The 16,374-nt window shown below is 45.1% G+C and overlaps 1 protein-coding gene across 2 annotated transcripts in view; it reads left to right on the top strand.

Moving 5' to 3' along the window:
• Nucleotides 1-16,374, top strand: part of ARIH2 (ariadne RBR E3 ubiquitin protein ligase 2) — a 63,615-nt gene that overhangs the window by 13,039 nt on the left and 34,202 nt on the right. Inside the window, exon 2 of one of the 2 annotated variants that reach the window (XM_016192735.2) lies at nt 7,271-7,316. The exons of the other annotated variant lie outside the window; for it this stretch is intronic. Within the exon in view, the coding sequence (XP_016048221.1) occupies nt 7,278-7,316 (39 nt within the window). The 5' untranslated portion in view covers nt 7,271-7,277. The remainder of the gene's footprint in view (nt 1-7,270; nt 7,317-16,374) is intronic. 2 annotated transcript variants of the gene reach the window in all.

Genomic DNA, 16,374 nt, shown 5'->3' with positions numbered 1-16,374 from the left:
CTGGTAAATCATAGGTGCTCCAGTGATGTAATTTGAAAGAAAGGAGGGGGAGTCGGGCGGTAGCGCAGCGGGTTAAGCGCACGTAGTGCAAAGCGCAAGGACCAGTGTCAGAATCCCGGTTCGAGCCCCGGCTCCCCACCTGCAGGGGAGTCGCTTCACAAGCAGTGAAGCAGGTCTGCAGGTGTCTGTCTTTCTCTCCCCCTCTTTGTCTTCCTCTCCTCTTTCCATTTCTCTCTGTCCTATCCAACATCGACGATGACAACAATAACTACAACAATAAAACAATAAGGGCAACAAAAGGGAATAAATAAATATAAAAAAAAAGAAAAAAGGAGGGAGTCGGGTGATAGCGCAGCAGGAGAGGCGCAGGTGGTGCAAAGCTCAAGGACCAGCGTGAGGATCCTGGTTCGAGCCCCCGGCTCCCCACCTGCAGGGAAGTCGCTTCATGAGCGGTGAAGCAGGTCTGCAGGTGTCTTTCTCTCCGCCCCCCTCTGGCTTCCCTTTCTCCATTTCTCTCTGTCGTATCCAATAACAAGGGCAACAAAAAGGGAATAACTAAATATTTTTAAAAAAGAAAAAAAGGAGTGGTGGTGCAAAGATACAGAAAGAATTAAATAAGGTGGGGTCTGGGCAGCGATGCGCGCAGTAGAGTGCAAGCACTCTGTCCTGAGGGACGACCCGCCCTGCAGGAGGAAACTTCACAGGCAGCGAAGCTGTGCTCCTTTCTTTCTCTTGCTCTGACTCTTGGCCTCTATCGAAGTAAATAAATAGGTCAGGCAGGGGCCAGCTGGTAGAGCACACTTGTCAACATGTGTGAACGCCTGGATTCCAAACCCTGGCCACCAGATGGGAGTGCTGATGGGGAAGCTTGATAAGTGGTGAAACAGTGCTACTCCACTCCACTCCACCTTCTCTCCCTCCCTCTCACCATTTATTTAAAAGGGAAAAAATGGCAGCCAGAAGCCACACAGGCACTGAGCCCCAGTGATAGCCCTAGTGAAAATGAATGAATGAATGAATGAATGAGGAGGTGGCTGGGGCAGTAGCATAGTGTCTCTAGGAGCCTTTCATGCCTGAACCTCTGAGACTCTAGGTTCACTACCTAGCACCACTGTAAGCCAGAGCTAAGCAATCAGAATAGAATCATTTCAGTATGAGGGGGTTCTCCTTTTAAAAAATAATGTAAAAATGAAAACAGACATTAAATAATAAAGAAAAGAGGTTGGTGAAGTGTCTTATGGGAACAGCAGCACACCGCAGGCCGTCCATCCAGCAGCCCTTCGTCGAGGCTGTGCGCTGATAGCATCCACAAAGGCTTCAGGAGAAAGTGCGCTGTGTATGGGTGTGTTAGTTAGCTCGTGAAGACTCAGTCTGACTCCCATTTTGTCTACAAAGTCTCCTAATTTCTGAGAAATAGGATAGCCTGGGGAGGAAAAGACCCCTTTGGAGTGTAAGATTTGCCTGACCTCTGTTATCTTTTTTGTGTGTGGGGGTTCATTGTTTTATTTATTTATTTTTTAAATTTTTTGATCCGGGAGGTGGCACAGTGGTAAAGCTTTGGACTCTCAAGCATGAGGTCCCAAGTTCAATCCCCGGCAGCACGTGTGCCACAGTGATATCTGGTTCTTTATCTCTCCTCCTTTCTTTCTCATAAATAAATGAAATCTTTTTAAAAAATTAAAAATTATTTATAAAAGGGAAACACTGACAAGACCATAGGAGAAGAGGGGTACGATTCCCACCACCAGACCTCCGTATCCCCTCCCCTTCCCTGACAGCTTTACGGTCAACGGTATTTACACACTTTTCCCATATTTGGTAGTTACTCTCTTCCCGCATTCAGCTTTCTAGCCCTTTTTCAGCCATGATATCATCTTTCCAGACTATAACGTGGGTCCTGCATATCAGATGTCAGGCTCTCCAAAACCAGTAAAGTCATGGGCCCTTTGGAATATACCCGAAATAGACCTACTAGCTATTTCCAAAATGGAGACCCCAAATCTTCATCTATAATATTCCAGCGTTTAGATTCATGATTAGTTAACAATTTGTTCTACTTTATATCTTAACTCTTTTTCAGCCACCAGGTTCCAGATGCTACCATGATGCCAGCCGGACTTCCCTGGGTAGATGACCCCACCAATGTGTCCTGGAGCTCCACCTCCCCAGACCACTAACCCCCTAGGGAAAGAGAGAGACAGGCTGGGAGTATGGATCGACCTGCCAGTACCCATGTTCATCAGGAAGCTATTACAGAAGCCAGACCTTCTACCTTCTGCACCCCATAATGACCCTGGGAGCTCTGTTATCTTGATGAATCCTGAAGTCTTAAAACTACCTTGATTTATCACCTTAAAGAAAAACGTCACTTGACACATTCTATCCACATACACAACTGGGAACCAATTTTTTAAGACCCCACTTAAATTATAATTGACTGCTGTAAAGTCTCTCATTGTTTGCTTTTTTTTTTTTTTTTTTTGCCTCTAGGGTTATCTCTGGGGCTCGGTGCCTGCACTATGAATCCACTGCTCCTGGAGGCTTTTTTTCCCTTTTTGTCGCCCTTGTTGGATAGGACAGAGGGAAATCGAGAAGAGGGAGAGAAAGACAGACACCTGCAGACCTGCTTCACCGCTTGTGAAGCAACCCCCTGTAGGTGGGGAGCTGAGGGCTCGAACCGGGATCCTTTCTCTGGCCCTTGCACTTTGCACCGTGTGCTCAACCTGCTGTGCAACTGCCTAGCCCCTAGTGTTTGCTGTTCTTACATTGGTATAGCCATCGTCCCGGTCTAGTTGTATATTTCAGTGCCCTGGAAGTAAACCTGGCATCCACTGAGCACTCACTGCGTTAATATGTTTTCTACTTCTCTAGATTTACCTCTGTAAAAAGAACTGTGTAATATGTGACCTCTTTTGTGCCTAGTTTCTTTATTTTATTTCATTTATATACTATTGGATAGAGACAGAGAAATTAGGGGGGAGATAGGGAAACAGCGAGAGACATCTGCAGCTCTGTCTCACTATTTGTGCAGCTTTCCCCCTTCAGATGGGGGCCAGGGCCCTGAACCTGGGTCCTTGTGCACCGTAATGTGCTCTCAGCCAAGTGTTCCACAACACAGCCCTTAGGAGTCTTTTTTTAAAAATGTTTATAAAACGGAAATGTTGATAAGACCATAGGAGAAGAGGGCTACAATTCCACACAATTCACACCACCAAAACTCTGTATCCAATCCCCTCCCCTGATAGCTTTTTAAAAAATATTGTCTTTATTTATTGGATAGAGACAGCCAGAAATCAAGAGGGAAGGAAGAGAGAGAGAGAGAGGGAAATACATGTAGCCCTGCTTCACCCCTTACAAAGCTTTCCTCCTGTAGGTGGGGCCAAGGGCTTGTGCCCTGGTCCTTGCACATTGTAACCTGCACCCAACCAGGTGTGCCACCAGCTGGCCCCTAGCTTTCCTAGTCTTTATGCCTCTGGGAGTATGGACCTAGGGTCATCATGGGGTGCAGAAGGTGGAAGGTCTGGCTTTTGTAATTACTTCCCTGCTGAACATGGGCTTTGTTGACAGGTCAATCCATACTCCCAGCCTGTCTCTCTCTTTCCTTAGTGGGGTGGGGCCTGGGGAGGTGGAGCTTCAGGACACATTAGTGGGGTCATCTGCCCTGGGAAGTTCCTTTGGCATCATGGTAGCATCTGGAACCTGGTGGCTAAAAAAGAGTTAACATATAAAGCAGAACAAATTGTTAACTAATCATGAATCTAAAGGTAGTAATATTGCAGATGAAGATTTGGGGGTCTCCATTTTGGAAAAAACTAGTAGGTCTATAAGAAGGAAATTAACTTTAAAATATTTTCTTTCTGGATGCCTTCATATGCAAGAAGGTAAAAGCAGGGATACATGTCTTAAGGTTGGTGAGAATGGCAGGCATTCGCTCTGTCTTTGAAACAAGCTGTTGGAGCCCATGAGGTGTTCCCTGGAAGAGGGAAACCAGAAAACCTGCGTCGATGGTAGTATCTGGTCTTAACCCCTCCTTTGATGCCTTATAGGAGGAGTCGCTGGAAGAGACGGGGCATTGTTTGAAAGTTTTGGGCCAGATAGACTTAGTGGCTGCAGGAACATACTGGTGGGCTGACTTTTTAATTCTATATGCATTTTCTTGGCTGTCAACACCTCTTTATTTCTTACTTAGTTTTTTAAAAGATTTTTTTGTTGTTGTTTTGAGAAAGAGGTGAGACTCGCGCATGCGCACACATACACACACCCACACCCAGAGGGATGCTGAAGGTTGAACCCAAGACCTAATGCATTCAGAATCTTAACACTCTAGCCACTGTGCCACCTCATAGGCCACCTCTGCCTGCTTGCCTGCCTGCCTTTCTTTCTTTCTTTTCTTTCTTTCTTCCTTTCTTTCTTTCTTCCTTTCTCTTTCTTTTTCTTCCTCTTCCTTTCTTTCTCTCATTCTCTCTTAATCTACTTATTTGATAGAAAGAGCCAGAAATTGAGAGGAAAGGGGAGATAGGGAGAGAGCCAGGTGGTCCAGGAGGTGGTGCAGTGGATAAAGCACGGACTCTCAAGCATGAAGACCTGAGTTCAATCCCTGGCAACACATGTACCAGAGTGATGTCTGGTTCTTTCTCTCTTCCTTGTAGAGCTTAGGTTTATGGTGGTACTGGGGACTGAACATGGGAGCTTGGAGACTCAAGACATGAAAGTCTTTTTTTTTTTTTTTTTTGCCTCCAGGGTTATCGCTGGGGCTCGGTCCAGCACTACGAATCCACTGCTCTTGGAGGCTATTTTTCCCATTTTGTTGCCCTTGTTGTGCTTGTTATTGTTGTTATAGCTGTTGTTGGATAGGACAGAGAGAAATTGAGAGAGGAAGGTAAGACGGGGGGAGAGAAAGACAGACACCTGCAGACCTGCTTCATCACTTGTGAAGCAACCCCCCTGCTGGGGGCTCGAACTGCCAGTTCTTGTGCTTTGTGCCATGTGTGCTTAACCCACTGTGCTACCGCCCAGCCACCCAAAAGTCTTTTTTTTTTTTGTTGTTGTAACCATTATGTTGTCTCCCTGGGCCCTTCCTTTCTGTCTTTCTCTCTCTCTTCTTCCTTCCTTCCTTCCTTCCTTCCTTCCTTCCTTCCTTCCTTCCTTCCTTCCTTCCTTCCTTCTTGTCACTAGGGTTTTGACTGGGGCTTGGTACCAGCACCATAAATCCACTGCTCCTGGTGGCCATTTTTTTTTTCTTGCTTTCTTAAAAATGTGTTTATTATTACCTTTATTTATTGGATAGAGACAGCCAGAAATCAAGAGGGAAGTGGATGATAGAGGAGAGAGACACCTGGAGCCCTGCTTCACCACTTGTGAAACATTCCCCCTATAGGTGGGGACCAGGAGGTTGAACCCAAGTCCTTGTGAACTGTAATGTGTGTTCAACTGGGTGCACCACCACCTGGCCCCGCTGGTGGCCATTTAAAAAAAAAAAGCAGGGGGTCGGGCGGTGTGGCGCAGTGGGTTAAGCGCATGTGGCACAAAGCGCAGGGACCGGCGTAAGGATCCTGGTTCAAGCCCCCCGGCTCCCCACCTGCAGGGGAGTCGCTTCACAGGCGGTGAAGCAGGTCTGCAGGTGTCTCTCTTTTTCTCCCCCTCTCTGTCTTCCCCTCCTCTCTCTATTTCTCTCTGTCCTATCCAACAACGAATTGCGTCAACAAGGGCAATAATAATAACCACACCGAAGCTACAATAAGGGCAACAAAAGGGGGGGGGGATGGCCTCCAGGAGCAGTGGATTCATAGTGCAGGCACCGAGCCCAGCAATAACCCTGGAGGAGGAAAAAAAAAAAGTAATTATTAATTTTTAATTTTTAATTATATTTATTAATAGATAGCGAGAAGTCGAAAGGGATGATAGGAAGAGAGACACTTGCAGCCCTATTTTATCACTTGCAAAGCTTTCCCCTTGCAGGTGGAAACCAAGAGCTCGAACCCTGGTCCTTGCACATAGTAACGTGCACAATCAGGTGCACCAGCACCTGGCCTTTCTTTTTTCTTTTTTTTAATTGGATAGAACAAAGGGAAATTGAGAAGGGGAGAAATAGACATCTGCAGACCTACTTTACTGCTTGTGAAGTATGCCCCCCTGCAGGTGGGGAGTGGGGGCTTGAAACCAGGTCCTTGCATCTAGTAAACCAGGTATAGCCAGTCCCCATATTGATTTAGTGAGTTCTTCGGATTGATTTATTTATTTGTATTGCTTTTAATGATCAGACACCTTATTGGGACTAGGCTGAGGTTAGACTGGAGAGAAATCTTTCTACCTGTAGTTTTTACTGTGATGTTGAAAACACACTTGACATGTGGTGCCTTGAGTGAACCTGTGGAGACAAAGTGAAAGGAGTGTTGCTGGTGACTGGAGTGCTGGCCTTAAAAAGCAGGAGATCCCACTTTGATACCTGGCATTGCCCGGACCAGAGTGGAGTTCTGGTTCCCTTTCTCTCTCTACCATTAATAAAGATTTGTCAGTGTGAATGTAGGGCTGGGCGGTGGCTCACACACGAGCACTTCTGTTACCATGCATGAGGACCCTGTCCTGACCCCCGGGGCACAGAGCAGTGCTGCAGGTGCCTCTCTCGTCCTGTCACAGGGGAAATGGATGGCAGGGACAGTGCTGTCTCAAAAACAAAGGGAAAGCGTGACTGCCAGGAATGGGGGAATTGTGCACCAGTGATAACCCTGGTGGGAAAAGAAAGAAAGGAGGGGAGGGAGAGAAAGGAAGAGAATTAAGAAAACGAAAGGGAACAATGTTTTGATGAGATGCCAGAGACCTTTTGTGGCGCTTACTGTAGTCGGTGCGAGTCCGGGGGCAGCAAAGACTGGCACTTGGCTAGATCTTCAGGGTGAGCCACCCACTGGGGTTTGCCTGCTGCTTTGCGCCTTCGCCTGATTCTTCCTCGTGTCCTTTCAGTGTCTTCTTGCCTCACTTCCTTTGCTCCAAACCTGGATTCATCCATTTTGGTCTCTTGAGGTAGATTTCCTGTGTCCTGTCACACTCCATCTCAGAACTGAGAGCCAGCCCACAACTGACTCCTTTCCTTCATCTGTGTTTTCGATTAGTGACCATCAGTGTTTGTAAACAAGTGTGATCGGACTGTGAAGTGGCTTAACTCAGGCTGAATCACGGAGCCCCATTCCCATTCGTGTAGGCTTGAAATTTTTTCGGGCAGTTGGCAAGTAAGAATTTTAAATGAAAATTGAAACTACCACCTGTATTTTTTCAGGCCGTTGATGCTCACTGCCATTGGCCGCATCCTCCCTATGGCACTGGTAAGTGTGGGAAGGGCTGGTGACAGTACCGGTGGGCTGTTGGATTTCTTTTTTCTGGGGGGCGGAATCTGTTTTCAAGTGGTGTTATTAACTTGTTCCCAAGGGCTGGAGAGCTTGAACCAGCTGTAGGAGACTAGAGAGATGATGAGCCAAGCTAATGGGGTTTCTTGGGGATATTGTCAGAGCAGAAGCTACTGAGTATCAAAGGAGCATCTTTGCATAGAGTTGAGTAATAAATACTCAATGCTTTGGGTTGTCAAGTAATAATACTAAGAAGGGTTCTGAACTTCCTGTTTGTTTCCTTCCGTAGCAGGACTTTTCTCCCCCTGGTATTTTAAGTCTTTGTGATCAGAGAATCAAATGTTTTCCAGTCAGTAGAATGAAAGTCTTGTAGAGGCTTGAATCTTTTTGAAGGGAAGGGCTTAGTGGAAATAAAGACAGATTGCGTCTGACATATACTAACACTCCAGGTGAACTTGAGGACCTATGATTTGAAAAAGTGTTCACTACACTTTGCTCTCCTGCTTAGGGCTCAGCGGAGGAAGATCGACTCAGTAAAGTTGCAATACTGAAATACTCAACGGAAGTGAAGAGTAGGAAGTCACAGTGTTGTGGAAAGTGCAAACTGATAACCAGTTACTGCTGGATTAGCTTGATCTCGGCTCCTGAAATCCTATAGTTATCTCTTTCTACTGAGTAGGCCAGGCCACATAGACTAAGGTTTTATCAAGGGTGGTCCGGGAGGTGGCGCAGCAGATAAGGCACTGGACTCTCAGGCATGAGTTCTAGAGTTCGATTCAGTGCGGCAGCACATGTATCAGGGTCATGTCTGATTCTTTCTCTTCTCCTGTCACTCTCTCTAATAAATAAATAAAATATTTAAGAAAAAAAGTGTTATCAAGGTGTTCTTTTCTAGTGCTTCATTTATTTAGCCTCTGAAGCCCTTGTAAGGACCACAAAGGACAGTGCTGTCAGAATATTCTATGAGCTTGGCACGTACGGAACCGTGGCCTGATTCCTAATTCCCCACTCCCACAGAATATCTCATGAAGTATGTAGGTTTTTGTGCTGTTAGCTCTGTCTGGAATTATGTTGCTGACCACTCTTACAGCTTTCATAAACACTCCCTGTCTGTGTGAGCAAGTCTCAGCACCACTAGTGCATATCTTCTGTTTCCACTGGCCTCCCTCAGCCTCCCGACATGGGTTTGTGAAGCAGAGTAAATGACTGTGTCTAAGAGTTACTGTATCTTACTTATTTTCCCTTTTGTTGCCCTTGTTGTTTAACCTTGTTGTGGTTATTGCTGTCATTGTTGTTGGATAGGACAGAGAGAAATGGAGAGAGGAGGGGAAGACGGGGAGAGAAAGACAGACACCTGCAGACCTGCTTCACCACTTGTGAAGCGACTCCCCTGCAGGTGGGGAGCCGGGGGCTTGAACTGGGATCCTTACATCAGTCCTTGTGCTTTGCACCACATGCGCTTAACCTGCTGCGCTACCACCTGACTCCTAGTGTCTATCTGTCCCTCCCCCCTTCGTCTTCCCCTCCTGTCTCAATTTCTCTGTCCTACCCAACAACAATCATGGTAATAATAACAACTACAATAAAGAAAAAGGACAAAATGGGGAAAAATGGCCTCCAGGAGCAGGTACCATAACCGTGGAGGCAAAAAAAAAAAAAAGAGTGGCACAGTGATTAAAGTATTGGACTCTCAAGGATGACATCCCAAGTTCAATCCCCGGCAGCACATATGCCAGTCTGGTTCTTTCTCTCTCCTGTCTTTCTCATTAATAAATAAATTCTTAAAAAAAAGAAACCAAAACAAATCACTTTAAAAAAAGAGAAAAGAATCAAGAATTGTGTTTGTGGATATGTGTGTGTATTATTGTTGGAGGGGGGATAGGAACACAGATCTTAGGTGTCAGGAGTGGTGTGGAATTATATTGTCATGTAAATCATGATAATACTTATTAAATACTAATAAGAAATGATAAATACTTCTTGAAAGACGAGAATCAAGTGAGATATTTGATAAATTAGATATTTGATAAATATTTGAGATATTTAAAAAAATACTTATTTTCCCTTTTGTTGCCCTTGTTGTTTTTATTGTTGTTGTAATTGTTGTTGTTATTGATGTCGTCCTTAGATAGGACAGAGAGAAATGGAGAGAGGAGGGGAAGGGGGGAGAGAAACAGAGACACCTGCAGACTTCCTTCACCGCCTGTGAGGTGGGGAGCCGGGGGCTTGAACTGGGTTCCTTACATCGGTCCTTGCACTTTGTACCATGTGTGCCTAGCCTGCTGTGCTACTACCTGGCCCCCAACTCTTGATTCTTTAATTCCTGAACATATTTTGAGGGTCTGTATCAGGAAACTTTTTTTTTTTTTTTTTAATTTACTTGTTTATTCACTGAGTGAAAGAGAACCAGAGCACCCCACTGGCACATGGGATGCCAGGAATCTAACTTGGGATCTCATATTTATGTGTCCTCTGTGCCGCCACCTGGCAGCCAGGAAAATGATCTTTTTAGTTGGCTGTCCTACAGACAGTAGAAGATAACAAAAGGTGCTTTGTACAACCTCTGGGAAGTAGTAATACACAGCCGCAGACTTGGCTCTGACATGCTTGTCGCTAAGCGCTTCCTGAAGTTGTCTGAGGATGTTGAAATCAGAAGAGCTGTAGCAACTCGAAGCCAGATCAGATTAGTAATGCAGACACATCCATGGTAAATGACAACAGAGCTGACTTCACAGTCTGTCAAGCTGGAGGGGAAGATTGTCAGAAGCTTCTTAACTCACTGTGGGTCAGGTTTGAGGGCACAGGGAAAGGGGGGGTGGGGCCAGCTGCAGTCAGCCCTGCTTTGACTTTGAAAACCTTCTCTGCACCATGGACTTGAGCTCACCCTTAGTCTGTGGTGAACTGTTTAGCATTACTTATCTTTCTTCCCCACCTGAGTCAGTCGCACTCCCTTTGTCAGCATGTAGGAGCAATGGAAAAGAGGTATTTTATTTGGAGGTTACATTCATATTGGTAGGAAGAAAGCTGGCCTCTGAGCCGAGCCCGTGGGACAGCAGCATTTAAGGAATGGACAGACTGGGAGCAGGGCATCCAGCTGGATGAGAGATAGTGAGAAAGCCAGAGAGTGTTATGAAGTTATCAGTGTTAGTTATATATGGAAATTATATGGTGTATCTGCTAAAATTCATATTGGTAACCTTTGGTCAAAATTATGTGAAAATTGAGAAGATCTCATTTTGAAGATAAAGGCCAAAATCATATATTTGAAGCAGTATAAGAGTGAAACCTTTGTTGTGACATTTGTTTATGCAAGGAACTGTCACAGATTTAACTTTGGCACAATTTTTCCTCCCAACTTCAAGTATGAAATTTTTTATTTATTTTTAAGAATTTATTTATTCATGAGAAAGATAGGAAAGAACCAGACATCATCACTCTGGTACATGTGCTGCCGGGGATTAAACTCAGGACCCCATGCTTGAGAGTCCAATGCTCTATCTACTTGCCACCTCCGGACCACAAGTATGAAAGTTTTTTTTAAATTTTTATTTATTTTTCTCTTAGTTGCCCCTTTTTTTTTTTTATTGTTGTGGTTATTGATATCGTCGTTTTTAGATAGGACAGAGAGAAATGGAGAGAAGAGGGGAAGTTGGGGAGAGAAAGATAGACACCTGCAGACGTGTTTCACCGCTTGTGAAGTGACACCCCTGCAGGTGGGGAGCCGGGGGCTCAAACTGGGATCCTTAAGCCGGCCCTTGCATGCCCATATATCTACTATCTAGATACACAGTTGCTAACCTTTTGCTAAATGAATATACCTATTCATCAACCTTTTATACAACTTTATTTACATTCCATTGAATTCACTCATCTTAAAGTGTAACACCGGGAGTTCGGTGGTAGCACAACAGGTTAAGTGCAGGTGGCACAAAGCACAAGGACTGGCATAAGGATACTGGTTTGAGGCTCCGGCTCCCCACCTGCAGGGGGGTCGCTTCACAGGCGGTGAAGCAGGTCTGCAGGCGTCTGTCTTTCTCTCCCCCTCTCTGTCTTCCCCTCCTCTCTCCATTTCTCTCTGTCCTATCCAACAATGGTGACATCAATAACTACAACAATAAAACAAGGGAATAAATAAATACTGTTTTTTTAAAAAAGTGTAACACGGGGGGGGGGCATTGTCTCACCCAGTTGAGTGCTCACATTACAGTGCACAAGGAGCATGCTTCATGAATGATGAAACAGGTCTGCAGGTGTTGGGCAGGGGTAGATAGCATAGAGGTTATGCAAACAAACTCATGCCTCAGGCTTCAAAGTCCCAGGTTCAGTTCCCCACACCATTAGCCAGAGCTGACCAGTGCTCTGGTTAAAGAGGAAAAAAAAAAAAAAAAGCAGGTCTGCAGGTGTCTTTCTCTTATATCTTCCTCTCCATTTTCCCCTTCTCAATATTCCTTTCTCCTTTCAAATAAAATAAAAAAGGGAAAAAATGGCCACTGGGTGGAGTGGTGGATTTGTAGTGCCTACACCAAGCCCGGGTGCTAACTTTGGTGTCAATAAAACACCAGCCAACCAAAATCAGAAACAAAATTTTGGGCTGGTAGTGCCAATGACTTTAAAGCTTTAGGTCCTAGAGTTTCCAGGTTAAATCCCCGGCATTACCATAAGCCAGATCGGAGCCGTGCTTTGGTATTGTTACAAAACAAAATCCTTCAAAAGATACTGTCTGACTTCTTTCACTTAGTGAATGTTTCTGAGGTTTACTGGGCAGGCGTGTACCCTCCAGGGGACTTGTGCTATGTTGACACAGCACTTCTCATCAATATGTGGGTTGTTTCCAAGTTTCCTCTGTTGAAATACAGTGCTATGACCATGTTGAGGACTTGATAGAGGCACGTATTTCAGTTGCCCTCAGAAGCTTAGGAATGGGATTGCTGGGTCGGATAAGTGACTGTCTTCAGTCAAAACCGTTTTCTATGATGACCACTGTTGAGCCCCCCACTCCTTCGGCCACATCCTTGCTAGCTCTTCAGACTGCAGTCCTTTGGAGTATAATATACTAGTGAGTGTGCAGTGGCCAGCTGTTCATTTCAGTTCACGTTCTCTAATGATTGTAAGGCGCCTTTTTCTCTTATTCTTTGGTAAGGAATCTGTGTAAATTTTTGGCAGGGTCAAGTGCAGAAAGAAAAAAAAAAACCAAACACCAATAGCAGTGAATTTGTCCTTCACATGCCGAGCCAGCAATAACCCTGGTAACAAAACAAAAAAAATTTATTACTATTTTCCCCTCCAGGGTTATCCCTGGGCTCGGTGCCTGCACTACAAATCCACTGCTCCTGGAGGCCTTTTTTCCATTTTGTTGCCCTTGTCTCCCTTGTTGTCAAAAAATTATTTTTAAATGAGTTGTTGGTCTTACTAGGTTGTATGAGTTCTGTATGTACTCTGAGTTCTTTATCAGATCTGAGTTACAAGCACATTCTCATAAGACTGTGCCTTGGTTCTTCTATTTTTTAATGTCTTTTGAAGTGTGTCAAGTACTGTGCTTTTTGGTGTCATGTTGAAGAAGCCCTTGCCAAAACCGAGGTCACAAAGACTTTATTCTGTGTTTTATTTCAGAAATTGCAGTTTACATTAGATCTGTAAACTAGAATGACATAATTTTCCCAAGTTCTTTGTCTTATCTCTGGATTATTTCACATAATTATGTTCAGTTATTCCAGAACAATTTCTTGAAAAACTGCCCTGTCCTCCATTGAGTTCCCTTTGCACCATTATTGACTCTTAAGCAGAGGTGTGAGCTTGCTTGTGGACTAAGTCTTGGAAGTGTGATGGCTTAAGCTCTCCAACTTGACTCTGCAGATTGCTTTGGATACTTTGGGCTCTCCTCATGTCCCTGGATTTAGTTCTGCTATTAAGTTGCACCCCAAAAAGACCTGTTTGATTTTTATTTTGACTGCTGTGCGTTGCTTATAGCTTAAGAGTCTGATGCTTTATCCACTGCACCACCGCCCGGACAACTGACGTGTTGCTTATAGCTGTGTTAACTAGTTGGCAGCTATGACATCAGGCACTTGAGATGTGGTATTTTGAACTGGGATAGGTGCTATAATTCAAAAACATACAGAAACTTTGAGATAAAAACAAGTCATAGGAGTCAGGCAGTAGTGTGCAGCAGGTTAAGCGCACATGGTGCAAAGCTCAAGGGCCAGCATAAGCATCCCGGTTCGAGCCCCAGCTCCCCACCTGCAGGGGGGTCGCTTCACAGGCAGTGAAGCAGGACTGCAGGTATCTATCTTTCTCTCTCCCTCTCTCTCTTCCCTCTTTTCTCAATTTCTCTCTGTCCTATCCAGCAACAACAACAGAATGGCAATGATTATAACGGCAACAAGGGCAACAAAATGGGAATGGCCTCCAGAAGCAGTGAATTCGTAATGCAATCACCGAGCCCAAGCAATAACCCTGGAGGCAAAAAAAAAAAAGATATAAAACAGTTAATGATATATATTGATTTCTTTATTGGAGAATTGATGTTTTACACTCAACAGTAAATACAATAGTTTGTACATGCAGAACTTCTCAGTTTTCCACATAGCAGTACGACCCCCACTAGGTCCTCTGTCATCCTTCTCCAGGACCTGTGCTCCCCGCCCTCCCCCTCCCCCCAGAGTCTTTTACTTTGGTGCAATACACCAGCTCCAGTGCAGGTTCTGCCTAGTGTTTTCTCTTATGATGTTTTTCAACTTCTTCCTGGGAGTGAGATCGTAGTTTTTATTTGTTTGCTGCTATATAGAAATATATTTGGGGGAGTCGGGCTGTAGCACAGCGGGCTAAGTGCAGGTGGCGCAAAGCACAAAGACCGGCATAAGGATCCCGGTTCGAACCCCGGCTCCCCACCTGCAGGGGAGTCGCTTCACAGGCGGTGAAGCAGGTCTGCAGGTGTCTATCTTTCTCTCCTCCTCTCTGTCTTCCCCTCCCTCTCTCCATTTCTATCTGTCCTATCCAACAACAACAACAACAATAATAACTACAACAATAAAACAAGGGCAACAAAAGGGAAAAATAAATAAATAAAAATATATATTTGGGGGTGGGGTAGTTAGCATAATGGCTATGCAAAGAAACTGTCATGCCTGAGACTTCAAAGTCCCAGGTTCAATCCCCCACACCACCATCAGCCAGAGCCGAGCAGGTCCTTGCAGTTTGTGCCATGTGCGCTCAACCCGTTGCCCTACTGCCTGACCTCTGATAGCATTGTTTTCTTAAATCTTATATATAATGCTTAATTTGTTTACATCCACCCCTGATCAGAATACTTAATGTTTTTACTGGAAATAACCGTCAGTGGAGTATCGCTAGTTGTGCAGTCCCGTGCCAGTAGCACCAGTGCTATCTGAAGTTTGCAGTATACTGTGCTTGCCGGGGCTATTTTTATACAGTGATGCAACAGTCTTGCTGGAAAATAAGGAAAGTCTAATAATAAAACATTCAACTGAAAAAAAAAAAAAAAGGAAATAGGTTTGAGGAGCTGGGAAGTTGGATCTGCCAAGAGAGCATGCCATGCCTTGTTTGTGTGTGTGTTGGGGGGGTAAGGGGTCCTCGGTTCTACCCTTGGTGTGACATGAAAACAGACAGAACATCTCAAGTGGTGGAGCTGCACTTTATTTCACTCTCTCATACAGTGACGTTAGGGTCAGGGCTTTGTATATGGTCGAGCACCTCCCTCTCTGCAATCTGTTGCAAGTTGGGGGGGTGTGTGTGATGGGATTACCGGCTGGGCAGTGGAGTCACTGGTTTAGCACACATGTTACCATGAGTACGGGCTGCTGTCTTTTTCCAGCTCTGTTTCTTCCTCCCTCTCACATTCTCTGTGTCCTGTCAAGTTAAATAATAAAAAGAAATTGCCACACTCCTGGTCTAATAGTCTCTGTCTCAACATTTAGTACTTTTTTCTCTTTTTAAACTTCAAAAAATATTGATTTATTTGGATAGAGACAGAGAAATCAGTAGGGAAGGGCGGGGAGATGGAGACCTGCAGCACTGCCTCACTGCTTGTGAAACTGTCCCCACCTGCAGGTGGGGTATTGTCAACACACTGTGAGCTCTGCTCAGTTGCAGCTCTTGGTCCTGTGGAGCAAGTGTGGCGTCTTGAGCAAGAAGGACCTGTGGGCTCTCTCCCTAGACCTAGTGTAACGTGTCTCATAGATCCTTATAGTAGATTCAGGAAGTTGACTTCTGAACTTGCTGAGAACTCTATTTCGGGGGAATGCTAGATTTCTGAAATGGCCTTTCTGCTGCGTATCCTACTGTGTGATCATTTTTGTTGCTCTACCTTATTTTTTATTTTTGCTTATTGGATAAGGACAGCCAGAAATCAAGAGGGAAGGGGGTGATAGAGAAGGAGAGAGAGAGAGAGAGATCTGCAGCCCTGCTCACCAGTCTGGAGCTTCCCCCTGCAGGTGGGGACCTTGTCCCTCTTCTTTTTCTTTTTTCTTTGCTACCAGGTTATTGCTGGCCTCCTTGCCTACACAGTGAATCAAGCGCTCTGCTCTGGTGGCCATTCCTCCCCCCTTAATTTTATTATCATAGATACAGGAAGAAATAAGACAAGGGAGTCAGGCGGTCGGCTTAAGCGCATGTGGCGCCAGGCGCAAGGACCAGAGTAAGGATCCCGGTTCGAGCCCCCGGCTCCCCACCTGCAGGGGAGTCGCTTCACAGGCGGTGAAGCAGGTCTGCAGGCGTCTGTCTTTCTCTTCCCTTCTCTGTCTTCCCCTCCTCTCTCCATTTCTCTCTGTCCTATCCAACAACGACATCAACAACAACAACTACGACAACAATAAAAAAAAGGGCAACAAAAGGGAAAATAAATAAATATTAAAAAAATAAAAAAATAAAAGAAGAGGGAGTGAGAGACACCTGCAGTCTGCTCTGCTGATTGTGAAGCTACTTCACTGCAGGTGGGGACCAGGGTCTTGAGCCCAGGTCCTTGTGTATGGAAACTTGCATACTTTACCAGTTGCCCCACCACCTGGCCCTACCTCTCACT

The sequence above is a fragment of the Erinaceus europaeus genome, chromosome 12, assembly GCF_950295315.1.
Source record: "Erinaceus europaeus chromosome 12, mEriEur2.1, whole genome shotgun sequence".
Lineage (NCBI taxonomy): Eukaryota > Metazoa > Chordata > Mammalia > Eulipotyphla > Erinaceidae > Erinaceus > Erinaceus europaeus.
This window is presented reverse-complemented; position numbering and strand designations above follow the sequence as displayed.